The sequence below is a fragment of the Leopardus geoffroyi genome, chromosome A1 (genome assembly GCF_018350155.1).
Source record: "Leopardus geoffroyi isolate Oge1 chromosome A1, O.geoffroyi_Oge1_pat1.0, whole genome shotgun sequence".
Classification (NCBI taxonomy): domain Eukaryota; kingdom Metazoa; phylum Chordata; class Mammalia; order Carnivora; family Felidae; genus Leopardus; species Leopardus geoffroyi.
Window position 1 is genome coordinate 22792426 of NC_059326.1, and position 17623 is coordinate 22810048.

The 17623-nt window shown below is 41.7% G+C and overlaps 1 protein-coding gene and 1 long non-coding RNA gene across 14 annotated transcripts in view; one reads left to right on the forward strand and one right to left on the reverse strand.

Annotated features, from left to right (window-relative positions):
• Positions 1-17623, forward strand: part of RCBTB2 (RCC1 and BTB domain containing protein 2) — a 57180-nt gene that overhangs the window by 37666 nt on the left and 1891 nt on the right. For 11 of the 13 annotated variants that reach the window (XM_045476042.1, XM_045476051.1, XM_045475995.1 and 8 more), the window contains 9 exons: positions 1311-1477; positions 2502-2660; positions 2788-2895; positions 3998-4140; positions 6981-7046; positions 9831-10021; positions 10531-10657; positions 12274-12413; positions 15835-15965. In XM_045476042.1, the coding sequence (XP_045331998.1) occupies positions 1311-1477; positions 2502-2660; positions 2788-2895; positions 3998-4140; positions 6981-7046; positions 9831-10021; positions 10531-10657; positions 12274-12413; positions 15835-15965 (1232 nt within the window). Of the gene's footprint in view, positions 1-1310; positions 1478-2501; positions 2661-2787; positions 2896-3997; positions 4141-6980; positions 7047-9830; positions 10022-10530; positions 10658-12273; positions 12414-15834; positions 15966-17623 lie in introns of those variants that run through there. The other 2 variants (XM_045476059.1, XM_045476098.1) reach the window with 2 other exon arrangements.
• Positions 7531-15917, reverse strand: LOC123597381. Its single transcript, XR_006712103.1, has 2 exons — positions 15820-15917; positions 7531-7583 (listed from the first exon to the last, which is right to left on the reverse strand). It is a non-coding gene; the product is annotated as an uncharacterized LOC123597381 (long non-coding RNA).

Sequence of the window (17623 nt, forward strand, 5' to 3'; positions counted from 1 at the left end):
ACACCTAGCCCATTAGGCTAGGAACACCAAAGGCTAGGCTCTGGGGGCAAGAATGGGCCAGCTCTTCCATCTCTAAGGCACTGAACAGAAGAATCCTTGCCTGTGAGAAAAGCAAGGAGGAAAAAAGAAAGAAAGAAAACCTCTCCCTGAAGGGTTGTAATCATGGATTTGTATTCCAATTCACATCAGACTGGTAGTCCAAGAAATCTCAAGCCTTGGATTTATTAAAGAAGTACCTTTAAGCGCCTTAGTGGCATGACAGAAGTTAATGTGGATTCTTTCTAGAGGAAGGCACCTTCACTTCATCCTAGGCCTGAAGAAATATAATGCCATTGCAAAATGAGTTTTCAATGGCAATTAGCAGCACATAGTAAAAGATAACCAGGTACACAAGGAAACAAGGCACCATGAATGAGAACCAGCAAAAAAGATAGCAAACACTGAATACTAAGTATCAGCTATTACCGGGTACAAGATGACTATATTTATTATGTTTGAAAAAATAAAAAACCAGTTTGAAGACCTGCAGAGATCAAAGAGGATTTGAAAAAGAATGAAATAAACAATATAATTATCAAAATGAAAACTCCTTGGGCAAGTTTAATAGCAGTTTGGGCATATCAAAAAATAAAATTAGTAAACTGGAAGATCAGAAGAAATTATCTGGCATGTAGCACCCAGAGATAATATGGTAGAAAATACAAGCACAAGGAGTATATACTGTATGGTTCCTTTTATTTACAGTTCAAAAACAGGAAAAACTAAATTCTCTTATTGTGGATTATATATGGGGAGCTTTTGGAGTGATCATAAGGTTATATTTCTTGACCTGAGTGGTGGTACATGGGTGTATGCTTTATAATTATTTATAAAACTGCATATATATCTTATGAACTTTTCTGAATATATATTATACCATATAAGAAATAATATATAACAAATATTTTAAAAATTAACTTGATCATTTTATAGATAAGAAAATAGGCCCAGGGAAATTAAATGACCTACAGTCTCTTGACTTTCAATCTGATGTTTTCTCCTATTATTCTTAGTAGCATTTCTCTGCTGTTTATTTACAACCTATCTGCCAGCTATTTTAACTCATCCATTTAAATTTCATCTTGTTGCTTTGAGATAGAGTATCTCAAATTTTCCAAGTGTATTATCTTATAGAATGAGTTTGGTGGGATAGGGAAGTCAATTATCATTTGCACATGAATTTTTAGTTTTCATTTGTAGAAGGATGCAATATATGTTCATATAATAAAGTAGATGTTTTGAAAGCTGGTTTTATTTCTTTTTATTTTCAGAAGGAGAAGTCTTTACCTGGGGTCATAATGCTTATAGCCAGCTGGGCAATGGGACAACTAATCATGGTTTAATGCCCTGTCATATTTCTACTAATTTGTCAAACAAACAAGTCACTGAAGTTGCCTGTGGGTCTTACCATTCTTTGGTGCTAACATCTGATGGAGAGGTGAGAACAGTTAGCGTAAATCTCATTGATTTTTTTCAGTAAGATTATATGGATTGTTACAGCCATCTTGGAAACATGGTCATTTGATTAAAATAACCACCTCCCTCAAATTCAACCTTATTCTTGTTAGCAGTTCATAATCATGGTGGTTACATCATTAAGTGTACCTTTATGTAGTAAGGATTTCTATAACTGCAGAATTTAAAAGGTTGTAATGTTCTTTCTATATTGCTATATACTCAAGGGTTTTATTTGCAAAAAGAAAAGCCCTAAAATTCTGGAAAATATGGCTGAAGCCAAGTAGATATTTTGATAAATATTATATATTTGATGATCATTATTGTTATTTGTACAGATAATACCAATAACCTAATTTTATAAAGTATTGTAAATTTTTTTTTTTTTTAATTTTTTTTTCAACATTTATTTATTTTTGGGACAGAGAGAGACAGAGCATGAACGGGGGAGGGGCAGAGAGAGAGGGAGATACAGAACCGTAAACAGGCTCCAGGCTCCGCCATCAGCCCGGAGCCCGACGCGGGGCTCGAACTCCCGGACCGGGAGATCGTGACCTGGCTGAAGTCGGACGCTTAACCGACTGGGCCACCCAGGCGCCCCAAGTATTGTAAATTTTTAAGAATGAATTTTACAAAAACTTCTCTGCCTATGTTGTGAGAATTTATGGATATCAAGCATTTTGAAAACAAAGATGAGGCATTATGAGTACATGTTAATTTCTTTTTTTTAATTTTTTTTTTTAATGTTTATTTATTTTTGAGACAGAGAGAGACAGAGCATGAATGGGGGAGGGTCAGAGAGAGGGAGACACAGAATCTGAAACGGGCTCCAGGCTCTGAGCTGTCAGCACAGAGCCCGACGCGGGGCTCGAACTCACGGACCGCGAGATCATGACCTGAGCCGAAGTCGGCCGCTTAACCGACTGAGCCACCCAGGCGCCCCAGTACATGTTAATTTCTAATTGAGATACTTTGTAAGTTAATGTGTTTCATTTATTGATCCCCAGGTATTTGCCTGGGGTTATAATAACTCCGGGCAGGTTGGATCTGGATCAACAGCCAATCAGCCAATCCCTCGAAGAGTCACAGGCTGCTTACAGAATAAAGTAGTTGTGAACATAGCATGTGGGCAGATGTGTTCAATGGCAGTGGTGAACACTGGCGAGGTAAGAAAGTTATTTCATATGTTGTTTAGAAAAAAAACCCATTTGCCTGATCGGTGGCGTGTTTCTCACAGCAGAGAGCTTACTTGCATGTGTCTTTCATGGGACTGAGTCTCTGGTTTTCTCTCAGGTCTATGTCTGGGGTTACAATGGAAACGGGCAGCTTGGACTTGGCAGTAGTGGCAACCAGCCAACCCCCTGTAGAATATCGGCTTTGCAAGGCATTCGTGTCCAGCGGGTACGTCCACAGTGGGTCTGTGTGTGCCTCGTTTTAAATCTTTCATGGCAAAGATGCCAATGTACACAGTTTTCTTGGCAGATGAAAAGTTTAGCTGCTTGATGTTTTCTTTATTGAACTAAAAACTAAAGCTCTGTTTCCCTGAGTAAAGTTGTAGATGTTCATCAGGAAATTATGTTTCTAGGCCACTCTCATACATAGCTGTTGGAATGTAAATTGTTACAGTCTTTTCCAAGGAAACTTTGGCAGCATATATCAAGAGCCTTGAAAATGTTCATACCCTTTGTTCTGTAATTTTCTTCCGGGGATATTTAAGGAACAAAAAAGAAAGACACAGGATTAGTGGAGAAGATATAGCAAAAGAGGAAGGAAGCAAGGAAGGGAGGGAGGGAGGGAGGAAGGGAGGATAAAGAGGGAAAGAAAGAAAAGAAAAAAATATCAACTTTAATAAATAACATAAATAATAGATATAGCATAATTTAATCAAATAATGTTAGTGATTAAATAAATTATACAAAATCTACATGAATGGAAATGATGCTTACAAAGGATTTTGAATGATATGGAAATAGTGCTATGTGATGTTATATAAAAATGAAGATACAGACATGGTGCATGGAGACATGGTACATATTTCTGTATTGTATGTGTGTGTGTGTGTGTATACATAGAAAAAAATCCTGATCTTGAGATTACTTTCATATTTATACTTTTTTTTATGGTAGTCCACATTAAACATGTTTTACTTTTACAATAAAAAAGGAAAGTAATTCTTAAAAAATAAAAGTGTATTTCATATTCACTTCACACCCCTTGATCTCTGTGAGCATAATGAATGCCATATGAAAGCTGAATAAACCAGACTCATGTCACTGAAGGAAACCATGTTGATCTTAACGGCCATTTTGGCCACATGTGGGCTGAGCTAGTTCTGGAGTAATACGGGTTACCTCAATGTTGGTCTCTCTGGGCAGGCTGCCTCTTTTTCTTCTTCTTCTTCTTCTTTTTTTTTTTTTTTTTTTTTTTTTACATCTTTGATTCTTAACCTATCTTGTGAAAGCATATTTGCAGGCCTAAGTGGATTTGGTTTTCGTCTTTCTAGGTTGCCTGTGGCTATGCGCACACATTAGTGTTAACAGATGAAGGCCAAGTGTATGCTTGGGGTGCGAATTCTTACGGCCAGTTGGGCACTGGCAATAAAAGTAACCAGTCCTATCCTGCACCTGTCGTTGTGGAAAAGGACAGGTAATATGTGCATTTTCAAAACAACTTGCATGTTCTTTAGTGATTAAACAGAACTTGGACGTGATACAGAATTGTGGGGAAACTTACTGCTAATATTAGAATAGTCTTTCACCAGAGCATTCATTCCTCTTTAAAATTGGCTTTTGAACCCTTGGGGAGTTTGTATGTTAAATACTCTACTTTCATTTACCCCTATTTCAGCTACTGTACACACACAACAAGGACTAAGCCTCCCACAGCTGTTCTACATTATTCCTCTCCCTCACAAATTACCTTTTCCTCCTCCTTGTTTTCTGTTTTACATTAAGAGGAAGTTGATGATGCTTGAGGTTGATTTTCTGTGGCTTAGAAAAACAAAATACATCAGATGGATTATGAAGCCATTCACTCAGCTACGTGTAAAATTTGCCAGTTGAAAGGATAAGACCATCTCATGATTTTAGCTCCCAAGCTATCACTATGAGGGAGAGTATAGTGGTTAGAAAATTAAGACTTAGTTTTGCCCACTTGTTTGCAAGGTTGTGTCAAGTAATTAAGATATCCAAAATTTTCTTCCAGTTATCCTACTACTTTTGAAAGCCCTTTGAATGTCTCAAACATGGCCATAGCACTGCCTTTTCACTCTTATCTCTTGACACAGTAGTATAGGACAAAAATACTTCATTATTGTGTCTGTTAAACCAGGTTTATAATCATTGTAGGAAGGAATACTGCTATTTTCATTTTTATTGTACATACTAATTTTTGTTATATCTGATTTTAAAGTAAGCATATGGATATATAGATTATCTTGCATTTCTATGCAATTCTTTCATATTTTCCTGTTGGAATATTTAACAATAAAAGTGAAGAACCAAATTGTCATTTTCAACCCCCTTGATTTTCATGTGAGTATTATAAACCTGGCTAATTTTGTTTAACCTATGTTAAATAGGTTTAAAAAAAAAACCTATTTTTGTTTTTTTCCCCCAAAATCTTAGAATAAGAACCTGGATCTCATAAGGATTGGGGAGAAGGAGAGGGAATGGAGGTCAGGAACTGGTGGGAATGTACTAGATGTGTGCAGCCGTGCCATTGCCACCCCCGTTTTAGGTAGTTCAGAGCTCTTCAGTGAAAAGAGAAGGGACAGTCTTGAGGCTTTGAGCAATCACGAAAATGCTTCAGTTTAGCAAATTGGGTCAGTAGGGACATTTAGTATTTAGACAAACAGTAAAGTGTTAAAGGAATCAAATAAAGGATCAAATCAAAACAACATGTTTGTATAGCACTTTACCATTTTTATGGTGCTGTCACACTCTGTAAATTTGAACTCCTCTGTCCCTGGACTTGCCAAATCCACTACTGTCTGCCCACCAGCAGCTTGCCCCACATTGCTCTGCTGGTCCCTGGTCGTCCCAGGATGAGCACCAGGTCTTCCCACTCCCATCATGCTAGGCCAGAAAGAGTGTAGGACAGCTTGGGGAAGAAGGAAAAAGAGGCAGAAAAGGAGGGCAGGGGAGTTATGTTGAGTGCCAACTCCTTACGTGGTACTTGAGAGTATTGCTTGTTTATTTTAAAAACTTAAGGTTTTAAAAAAACTTAACTTTTTTCAAATTTTGAATTATAAATGCAAAAAAAGTGGAAATAGCTCCACAGTTGCACACTCGCTGTTGTCCATGTAGTCATTATTTGGGCTACAGAAATCATGGCTGAATGTTTTGAACGCAATATTCCTACTTTTCTGTTTTCCATGCCTGAATTCTCTGTGGTAACCCCTGAGCTTGCAGGCTCTCCATCACACCAATATTGCGAGGGAGGAATTTGTAAGTCTGCTGGGACTTGTTTTGCACGTACCCACCCTTTTCAGCAACTGAAATTTGCAGATATGTTATGACTTATCTCTCAAGAACTCACTTCTGACTCTTGGGGCCCATTTCGGGGAAGTTTGACTAATTAGAAACAAAAGGATTGAATGTAGGGTGGGGTGGATCTTCAGGTTCTGGTTACCTGTTCACAGAAGTGGAAAGTGAAAATCTGTGTACATTGGATCCTTTGCTTAAACGACAACCCAAGGCAAACCTTTTAAAATTTTTTCCCACAGAGATCTATGATGAAGAATGCTAATGACATTTGTTAGCAATTTATGTTCACATAAAAGTAATTTTAATGACTAAAGTAATTCTCTTCTCTCTAACCCAGTCATTCCCAATCTTTCTGAAGTCTCAGTACTTTGATTTACCAGCATTTATCTTTGTTCTTAAAGTTCCATAAAAGCATAGTTGAAGTTAAATTGATTTAAAGCTAACTTTGCCTTGAATTTTTGTGAATTTTGTGACACCTTGATAATTGGTAGTATGTTGGCCTCTTACAAAACCAGGCTTGGGAATCACTGCTCTGGATCTTTTTATTATTACTATTTCTTCTCCATTCTTCTTCTGTCTCACAAATTACCTTTTTTCCTCTCCTCACTGTTTTCTGTTTTATATTCTTCCTCACTCTCTGCTTTTTCATTTCTAGTACTTCACAGCCATTAAGCTGCAGTCGTTGGGGATCATTCCATTGAGGTGACACAAAACTCATTTATTATGAATGTCTAGTACTTTTTTTTTTCATTAAGCATGGCTACAAAATAAAATGTGAAATATGCCAGACATTCTGACAGTAAAGTTTAGCTCAGTTTATAGTCATCGTCTGTTGCATATTAGACTGGAAAATCTGAGCTTCAGAATTTTGTTTCTTGGTATGAATCAGATTTAAGAACAGATGACCTTAGGCAACAGCTGGATGCGTTGGCAGTTGGTTGGGTCCCAAGCTTAGACTTGAAGGTTCCCTCTAAACTTTCTCCACTCTTGTTCCTGTAGCAGCTGCTGCCGTCAGCCAAGCCCGTGCCCCACCCCTGACTTCCCGTGTGCTGCTAGGTGTTCCAGGTAAACTTCACGAGGCCATGTTAAGGGAAGGCCACTGCTCCACAGCCTTCTGCATCTTGACCCCTGTGCTGTGTCTGTTCCAGCCTTCCTCCACCAAGCAGTGTTCCCTCCTCCTGTAAAGGCAAAGGCTACTTCCTTTCCACGGAGGCTAGTAAAGATATTTCAGAAGTGAATGCAGGAATTAAATTATTTTGGTTTTCTGATGTTGGGTAGTTGAGCCCAGAAGGACACTGTTATGTTCCCATCAGTTACATTTTTCATAGAACATCATCAGGGAAGAGAGAGGCTATCTGTGATTTTAAGTGGTTTCCCAGAGTTCCTGCAGCCACTGGTAAACACTTCAGTCACCAGAAGAAACTGTTTTGAGTGTGTACTCTGCCGTAGCTGATTTCATTTACTCACAAGGCTGTGAAAGGATTGCTGCCTGGATTCTGCTCTCCTCACTTTTTTTTTTTAAGATGATAAAATAGATGATAAGTGTTTAAGTACCTTGGCCTCCATAGGCTGCTGTCTGGCCCTCAGCCCTGTGCCCTGCCGCTCGCACCAAGCCATGTAAAATGAAGTGTGTTGCTGCCCTCACATTTGGTGTAATGTGTGAGGGTGGATGGTAAAAGCAGATGCCTTTTCTTTGAACAAATGCATTTATCCCATTTCCTTGCCTTTTCTTTATTGAGAAGGATATGCTTATTGAGAAGCCAAATAGGATTGGCAATATTCCCTGTGTGGGCAAGGAAGATTCTTTTGTAAAAAGCACATATTAGAGGTTTGGGCCCATTCACTGACTTGACCATGCAAATAGGGAAGGTCTCACTGTCTGAATTGATCATTGGAAATATAGTCTCTGTGTGAGGGAGGCTTTGTCACTTAAAATGCCAAGAAGTAGTAAACCTGTTAAGCCTCTACTGCTGGCTACTATTTGTACACCAGACTCTCTGCTTGGTGTTTAACATTTTATCATTTAATTTGTATGTACTAGCTTGCAACCTGATGGAACAGAGGCTCGGGAACATTTACGCCGTCACACAGCCTAGTGGTAGAGCTAGGATGTGGCCCTCGGTGTGTTTGACCCCAGCATCCAGGCTCTCCACCGTGGTACAGCATAGCTTCTTGTGTAGTACTCCCATCTTCAAGAGCTAAGAGCTGCGTTTGAATGAATCCCCAAAATGATTGGGACCGCACATGAAAACAGTACACCTCAGCCTTCTGAGGCAAGCCACCACGGCAGTGTTCAGCTTGCATGATGACCATCTTCCCTCCTTGTCTGGGAAACGGCCAATTAAAACAGGCAGTGGAGGGATGTCTCCACCCTCCAATTGCTAGGCTGTCAATGGGGTCTTCCCGTCCCTCAGTCTCTCTGTGTTGTTCTGTCCTTCCCAGTTAGTCAATAAAATAACCTAAAAATTGTGCTTAATCAGACACCTTACTGGGGAGAGAAAGACACTTGGGGTGAGAGAAATAAGCCAGTGATTTAGCCTGCCAGGAACTTGTAATCTAGCAGAGTAGGTGAGACGTACCTCCCTGAGAAGTTAAGGGCCAGGCTGGAGTGGTGTGGATGGGATGAATGGCAAGAGTGCAGGTGAGCAAGAGACCTCTTCCTCTGGGGCCATTTGAGCTGAGCCTTGGAAGATGGGCAGGATTTCTAAGGCAGAGAGAAAGGAAAGAGCATTCCTGCACAATGACTTTGTGAGGAAAAATGTTGAGGGGCAGTGAGTACATCTATTTGTTGGAACATAGGGTATGTAGGTAAATGTGATTTGAAAGAGGATTGGATACAGGCGCAAGACAAATTATGGAAGGTCTTGGTGTCACACATCTGGATTTTATCTTGTGGGAAGCCACGGAAGGTTTGAGAGTACTGACGAGGATGCTGTTTTCAGAGGATTGTTAACCTGCCAGCCTTGTGTGATCTGGATTGGAAAAGAGAGAGAGTCTAAGGCATGGAGACCACGGAGGCTGTTGCTTTGGAGTCAGATATGGGCTGTGCCTGACCTAGGGTGGTGGCAGATGGGAGAAATTAACAAAGAGAGAATCTATGTTATTTGTCAATTGGATATTCTGAAAACAGTGAGGAGGGAGAAGTCAAAGATGACTCTGAAGCTCTGAGCCTAAGTCACTGAGGATCTTGGTGCCACTGCTTGCTGTGGGCAAAATCAAGATGGCAACCTCACTTTGGGTAAAATAGTTTACTCTCTTTTGTGAATCTGTACAGTGGCTTATTCTTAGAGAAAGTTAATTATTTCTAAATCAACAAAAACAGGGCTTTCTATTAGGAAGTATTCTGAGAACTACCTCCCTGGCAATTGTGAACTTATCAGAAAACTGCTCTCTTGGGCTCTCAAAGATAGAGTCCTATGAGTTAGAACTACTGACCTTACTGTTTGCAGTGTGAATTGGGGTGGCCCACAGCATGCTGCATCTAACGTTAAAATCGGTAAAGTTTTAATGAAAATATTTCTTGATACTGGATCAAGACCTGGGTTAAGTAGCCCAAGTCTTTATCACTGTTTTGTTTGTTTGTTTTGGCCTTTACCCTTGGATTGTTTTTGCATTTCACAACGGGACAGTATATATTTTTGTAGGCCTACAGGCTGGAAGTGGTAACAAGTAGATCTTTATGAGTTGTGCCATTGAAGGATAGCTTAAACCTAAATAACTGTTCCATGCCTGAAAATCTAGATTAAGTCTCATTTTGTTTTTTAAATCCGTTAAAGTTAAGGGAAGGAGAAATCAACTTGTTTCTTCTCCTGTTTGCCACGTTCACTTGGCATTTATTTGTGAACCTAGAATTATAGAGATTGCGGCCTGCCACTCGGCCCACACGTCGGCTGCCAAGACCCAGGGCGGGCACGTGTACATGTGGGGCCAGTGCCGGGGCCAGTCCGTGATCCTGCCTCACCTCACGCACTTCTCCTGCACCGACGACGTGTTCGCCTGCTTCGCCACTCCTGCTGTCTCTTGGCGCCTCCTGTCCGTGGGTGAGTGGTCTCTGCCCATTTGGGTGAAAACTAGCAAGACAACCCCGGTGATAGTAAAAGGACTTTTTAGGTGCAGAATCATGTATTTTCTCGCTAATGGGCTCCTATGAAAGGAAACTAATTTGATGGATTAATTTTTTCTTGAAATTATCAGAAACCAGTATCACATACTAAATTAAAAGCTATTTCATTTGACTGCTTTTTAGTGTTCCTGAAAAACTATTCTCTTTTATTTTTAGCTAGTCTATTTACTCAAACATTCAAAAATTTCATTGAGGGGGCGGTTTGGGACTTTTTAGTTGTTCTGTCAGGTTTACAAGGAGATGTGTGTGAGGCTCTTACCCTTAATGATTACAGAGACGTGAAAATCTGTATTTAGGGGAAAGAAAGCATCACTCAGCCATTTATTTCGGGTATTTTCCTGAGTGTCACAAGAGTGATGTTGTATTCTGGCCTGCATTTCTACTATGTCTGTCCTTAAGCCTGGAAACATTGGTGTTCCTCTGTAGAACCTGATGACCACCTGACAGTGGCAGAGTCACTCAAGAGGGAATTTGACAACCCCAGTACAGCAGACCTGAAATTCCTGGTGGACGGAAAGTACATTTATGCACATAAAGTCCTTCTCAAAATTAGGTAAGGAGTCATTTATTTTGAGACTTGAAACAAACATATGATTTTCTAAGTGTTCACAGAACTAGAGGAGGCACTTCAGTAGTTATGAAAATAACATAAGGCTGATTTCACCCTTGCGAGCGTGCAGTGCAGCCGGGGAAACACAGGACATGGGAAACGAGAACCACCGGGGCCTGTGGGGGAGAGAGTAAACGGCTACGGGCTTCCTTAGACACTTTGCGGGTGGTCTGTCCAGCCCGGCGTCAGAGCGGCTGGCTGCCACCTGGGCTTCCTGCCCAGGACTCGAGCTTCGTCACTTGTCAGTTGTGGGACAGTGAACTTTTAGATGCTTGGGAAAAACAGAAGGTAAGGCTTTTGCAAGGCAGCAACGTCTGGGGTAAAATAACACCGAGATTTTAAAATTCAGATTTATTGAGGCATCATTTTTGAGCAAAGAGCTGCATCCATTTGAAGTGTGCAGTTTGAGGAGCTTTGACATATATTTATGCTGTGAAACCACGGCCCTATATCAAGACATAGAACATTCCTGTCGTCCCTCAAAGGTCCCTCATGCATCAGCCCTGGGACAAGCACTGATTTTCTTTCAGTCACTATAGATTCATTAGCATTTTCTAGAAATTTATGTTAATGGAATCATATAGTCTGTATTCTTTTGTGCCTGGCTTCCTTCTCTTAGCATAATGATTTTAAAAACCATTATGTTGTTGTGTAACATATTTAAATCCTGCTACAATGAATCACAAACTCAGTATGGCATTTTAGTCTCAAGTACGCCTCTTTGGTTGTGCTGTCCAATATTCCTTCACTCCTACTATAGCCCCTAAACCTTCATAAAAGAGACAGGGGCATTAGTTTGCTAGGGCGGCTGTAACAAAGTGCCATACACCGAGTGGCTTCAACAACAGCTCTGGAGGCAGAAGTCCCAAGATCAAGGTATTGGCGGGATGCATTCCTCCCAAGGGAGAATTCATGCTTCTCTCCCAGCTTCTGGTGGCTTGCTGGCAATCTTCGGCATTCCTTAGCTTGGGGCATGATTGACCACTCCAGTCTTTACGTGGGGTTCTCCCTGTGTGCATGTCTGCATCCAAATTCCCCATTTTTATAAGGCCCCCCATCATCTTGGATTAATGTCCACCCTGATGACCTCATTTTAACTTGATTACCTCTGTAAAGATCCTTTCTCCAATTATTGTTATATTCTAAGGTTAGGGCACCAGCCCATGAATTTTGGGTGGAGGGGCACAATTCAACCCATAGCAGGAGGTAAAGTAACAGAACGACTCAGTTTATGAAAAGAAACCCACCCAATTTCCATAAATGCCGCGCTGCGCATGGGGTGCGGAAATGACACCTCGGAGTCAGCTCTGCTACATCCGGTTTGCATCTGCAGCCTCGTCCAGTAAGTGGTGGTCACTACACTTCCAGCCAGCAGAGGAAGCGAGGGACCAGGATGAGGACACAGAGGTGTACAGTGTGAGGAGAATCCTGTGCCACGCCGTGTTTCCTTTCTCCTTGTCAGTTCCCCTTGAAGCCCCACAAGGATGTGTCCCTCAGGAGGGTCGTTTGCTCTCGCCCAGAAGCTAGGACCTCACGTGCTCCTTTCTTCCTTCATTCAGGTGTGAGCATTTTCGTTCTTCATTGGAAGACAACGAGGATGATATCGTAGAAATGAGTGAGTTTTCGTATCCTGTTTACCGAGCCTTCCTGGAATACCTGTATACAGACAGCATCAGCCTTTCCCCCGAGGAGGCAGTAGGTAATCGCCACCACACTCTCCCAAGAGATGGGCACGATGCTGAGTAACGCGCAGGGTGGAAGTGGCCGTGAGGGCGATCGCACACATCGTTCTCTCTGTGTCCAACCCACACTCTTTTCCCTGGTTACTGCTTCAACAGAGGGTGACTTGGTGGATCTCAAACCGTCAGACTGTGGAGCGGGTGCCATTCTTCCGTAACTGCCGTATGTAAGGAATGCGCATGACTGTTCGGCAGCCACACCTGCCGCCCCTGAGATGTCTACGTTAGAAAGAAGATGAAATGCACGTAGTAGTAATAAGCCCTGTGGTCTCCATAAGTGGGAATTGCCCTCTAGACGGCTTTGGGACAGAACGCTGTGGGACTTCTGGGGCCTTCTGTCCTGAAGGTAGTGTGGGGCATTCACTGCACCTCAGGGGTACGGACAGTTAAAAAAAAAAAAAGCCACATAGATCAAACGGGCACAGAGTAACAGACATACTACATTTCAGTTCACAGCTGTTGGCAATATTGTTAGCTGGTGGCACAGAGAATTAAGGAATTCTGTAAGGAACTAAAGAAACAGCTCAGCCTTCAGATTTTTAAGTTAAATATTCCTTTTACATGTATAAATCCAGTATCGGTTTTTACCAGATCAGCATTTAATTTTCCTCAGGTAAACAAAAATCTGATTTCTGGAGTTTTACAGTTTTCCTCCCTTTCTTCCACAAATGATTTAGTGCCTATGCCCAGCATGTGCCACAGCTCCTCTCAGTGTCTGTGCAGGAGACAGACCAGGGCCTTGCCCCTGGGGGCTTGTGTTCAGATGAGGGAGACCAGCCCTAAACAAGCAAATATGGAAGGCCTCCGTGAGGAAGTACAGGGAGCAGAGAGCAGGGGGAAGCAAGAGGGAACAGCCGCGCAGATACCCGAGGGAAGAGCCTTCTGGGAAACAGTGAGTGCAGAGGTCTGAGACAGGCACAGATTTGTGGAGGAAGAGGAAGAAGGCCAGGGCAGGTGGAGTGAAGTGAGACTCAGTGCGGTAAGAATTAGGTCAGGCAACGGGATGTGGGCAAGAGCATGACTACCCTTGGGGGCCACGGTGAAGAGCTTGAGTTTTAATCTTGGTGTGGTGGAAAGCCTTGGAAGGTTTTGAGCGTGAGGCTTGTGTTATTTAGGATTTGCTTTAACAACATTTTAAAAACTGTGGTTTAAAGGAGACAGTGCAGGGCATCCCTGCGTGTGGCCCGTGCTCGTAGTCCAGGACCGCGTTTGCATTAGTGGCAGGATGGAGGAAGGGACGATGATGAAGGGGCAAAGGGAAAATCCTAGTGTCTCTTAAGGAAGGGTCCTGGAAGTGCTACATGAGAGGCTGGGGGAAGTGGTAGAGGAAGAAAGGGAGAACAGGTCTGTGTGCTGGTGGGGCTGAGGCACAGCAGCTTCCATGGCAGGAGTAATGTGTTTTAAAAGATAGTAATTATGACGGTTCAGGTATAAGGTGATGACGATACCCTGGATTAGGGTGGTGTAGCGGCAGAGGTGTTGAAAGAGATCCTATTCTGGATGTATTTTAAAAATGGGGCTGATGGCACATTGGGGTGTGCGGAAAACAGAAGTAACGACTGCTCTAAGCTGTTTGGCTGAGCCGGTGGGTTCATGGAAGTAGCATTCAAGACGATGAGGAAGATGGAGAGCAACAGGTTTTGCCCTTGAGTTTGAGAAGGCAAAGGAGTTTTGAGTTGCTTACTAGACATCTGCACTGGAAGGGCAGGCCTGCCATCTTTCTATACCCACTGCCAGCTACACCCTGCATCACAAGGGATGTGTGGGCACCCCAGCCTGCATGGCCAAGCTCCATTCACCTAGGCCACCGCTGGGGCTGGGCATCTGCACATTGGTGGCATGGTCGGGAAGGGAGCAAATGTCCACATAAGTGGCCTCAGGGCCAACTAGGTAGGGAATTCCAGAGTCCCCTGTAACCAAAGTGTGGTCTAGGAGTGGATGCCTGGTTCTTGGCCACTGTGGTGAGGACTGTGCCTGGAGGAGGTGCAGATCTGGGCTGTTTTGAGCAGGGGCTCAGGGCAGGATCTTCTCTGAGGGCAGCTCAGGAGAACACATTTATGTGATTCTGCAGTTCGGAGTGTGGACTAGAGATAGGAATTTGGGGTTGCCAAGAACTGACCAAAAACAAATGAGGATCACAGGTCTCAAGATTTCAGAAGATTTCAGTATCCTCCACTGGGCCATGGCCCTTGCCGCTGTAATTTTGGTAGTATTGGTCAGGTTACGATGAAAACAAGTTTGCACCCGGCCCTTCTACATACGCAAGACGCAGTGGCAGATGGATGCAAAAACGGTTGATGTTTCAAGATTGATGAAATCCCACCTCTTTGTCTCTTAGGCCCCTGGGAAGCACTTTGCAGGTTAGCTTGATGTAGATGTGATGATTTTCTGGCAGAGGATTCAGCTAACCTTTTGATCAGATGACAACCCAGACTGGATGTAGCGCTAGTGAGTGTACCTCTCTGAGCGTGGGGCGTGCTGGTCTCGGGATGCTTCATCCTGTTCGTGCCAGGGCAGGAGGCCTCGCACAGTGTTTCTAGCCAAGCCTTGTATCCAGACACAGCTCCTTTCATAAGTATTTTCACAAAGTGTTTCTAGCATTCTGTATGCTAATTAACAAATCCCCTGATGGAGATTTAGATAGCCATATCCTTAACTTATTGTGTTAATCACTCCATCGTGAATTATGTGAAAGTAGGTGACAGATAATATAACGGGACTCATCAATATTTACAGGTGGTATTTTAAACTGAGGGGCAGGGTTGGTGCTAGAAGTCACTTAGGGAAATAAGTGAAATTAGAATCTGAGGATTGAACCCTGGGGCACTCAAAACATTTGGAAGTTAGGAAGAACGGCCGAGCCAAGAGACTAAAGAGAATTACGGAGAAGAAAAACATAAGTAACACAGAGTTTCAAGAAGAGAAGCATCACCAACCACATCAAATTCTGTGTAAATGTTGAGTAGGACAAACCAGACAATAGCCCCTTGGATTTGGCTCCATGGAAGCATTCGTGACATCCGGGAGTGAAGGGGATGGGATTCTGCTGGAATGGCTTAGCAGGAGAAGGGGAAGGGAGAAAATGGAGACAGCAAACAGAGAGGATGTTCCCCAGGTTTACAGAGAAATGGGGGAGACTGATGGGAGACAGACACGTGTCCATGTGCTGATGGAAATGACCCAGGAGAAAAAGTGACAGTGCGGGGTCGGCCTTTACAGGAGAAATATGAAAGCCATTTTCACTGTGTGTCTGCTTTTCCGCAGCTACTTGTTTGTGTATTGTATTTGCTCAGTTCACACATCAACAATCATTGCTTGAAGGGTTGAGTTTAATGGGGATGCTTGTAATCACTCCCCCTAATAAACATCTCTTCCCGCCAGGATTGCTGGATTTGGCTACCTTTTATAGAGAAAATCGTTTGAAAAAGCTCTGCCAACAAACTATCAAGCAAGGAATCTGTGAGGAGAATGCCATTGCCCTGCTTTCAGCTGCTGTGAAGTATGATGCTCAGGTAAGAAAAGCACCCTTTCAACTAGCTGACCTTGTGGAAAGAATGTTTAGTTCATAAACTAAAATAAACAAGTAAACCAACTACAAGTACCAGAAAAAGTGACCATTTGTATAATGTTAGGGTGGAGCTCCAAGGAAGAAGCCCTAAATAAAGGAAAGGCTTCACAGGGGCACCTGGGTGGCTCAGTCAGTTGAGTGTCTGACTTCGGCTCAGGTCATGATCTCGTAGTTTGTGAGTTCGAGCCCCGTGTCAAGCTCTGTGCTGACAGCTCAGAGCCTGGAGCCTGCTTTGGATTCTGTGTCCCCCTCTGTCTGCTCCTCCCCTGCTCACATGCTGTCTCTCTCTCTCTCAAAAGTAAGTAAAGATTTAAAAGAAAAATTTTTTTTTAAAAGGAAAGGATTGATAGGTCTGATTTCAGAAAGAAAAACATATCTAGACATCAGAAATTACCACCGAGAAAATTAAAAAGTTGATACAGTGGGGAAAATATTTGCAGCATATGGTGAAGCACATTTACCATAGTTAACATATAGTTCTTAGAAAACAAAAAGAAAATATTAGCAGTTTGATGGAAGTAAAATGGACCAAAGAACAAAATGGATTTATGAATAAATGAAAAATATAAATGAAACTAAGGTATAATTTTTCACTTGTGAAACTGGGGAATATATTCTTAGAGATCATGCAGGCTCAGAATATTATGTGTCCTCCTGAACAGCTGCTAAGGGTGTGCATTGGGGCATTGTGGGGGCACTTGGTACCAAATGTATTGAAAGCTTTAAAGATGTACTTCTTTAAGGAATCCACTTGTAGGAATTTGTCCTAAGGAAGTACTCGTGGATTCAGAAAGATTTAGCTTCAAAGCCTAATTGTACTGCAACACTGCTTATAAGAAAAATTAGAAAAAGACAACATGAACAGTAGAGATTTCTTTAAACTGTAGAATGTTTATACTATGAAACTATGCAGCAACTCAAAATACATTAACTGAAAAATGAACATTTTTAAAAGCATCAATTTAAAAAAAATTTTTTTAAAGCAGTTTTTAAAAAGACTGACATTCATTATCTACATAGAAAAAAAGAGACTGAAAAATATACTCAAAGGTCATCTTTGGTGGAATTATGGATGATTTTTATTTCCTATCTTTGCTTGTTTTTTTCTGAACTTTCTACAGTGACTGTGTATTGTTTTGACAATAAAGAAAGGAAAGAAAACCTGTCTTAGAGCTAAATCTTTAGGAAGCAGCCCATTCTTCTTGGAGTCGAGTTCCTTTTGTTATAAGGATATCCTCTCTGGTCAAAAAACAGGAACATTTTAGTGGTGGGCAAAAAAAAGTTTGTAACTTCTTTTCTGCTTATTAAAGAAAATTTGGAAGATACAAAAAAGTATGAGGAAGGAGATGACTCATCAAACCAGAGAACATTAACATTTTCATACAGCTGCTTCTGTTTTTTTCCTGTTACATGATGTATATTTCTCTAAACACTAGATTTTTTTCCCCTTAACATTTAAAAAAAATCTTACCCACCTTGAGACATTGATATTAAAAGCATAGTGAATGTCTTTCATTAACATAATAATATATTGGGCACTTACAACATGCAGAACACTTCATGGCTAGGCCAAACTCTTCGCTAGTTTGTGCAAGTCATGGT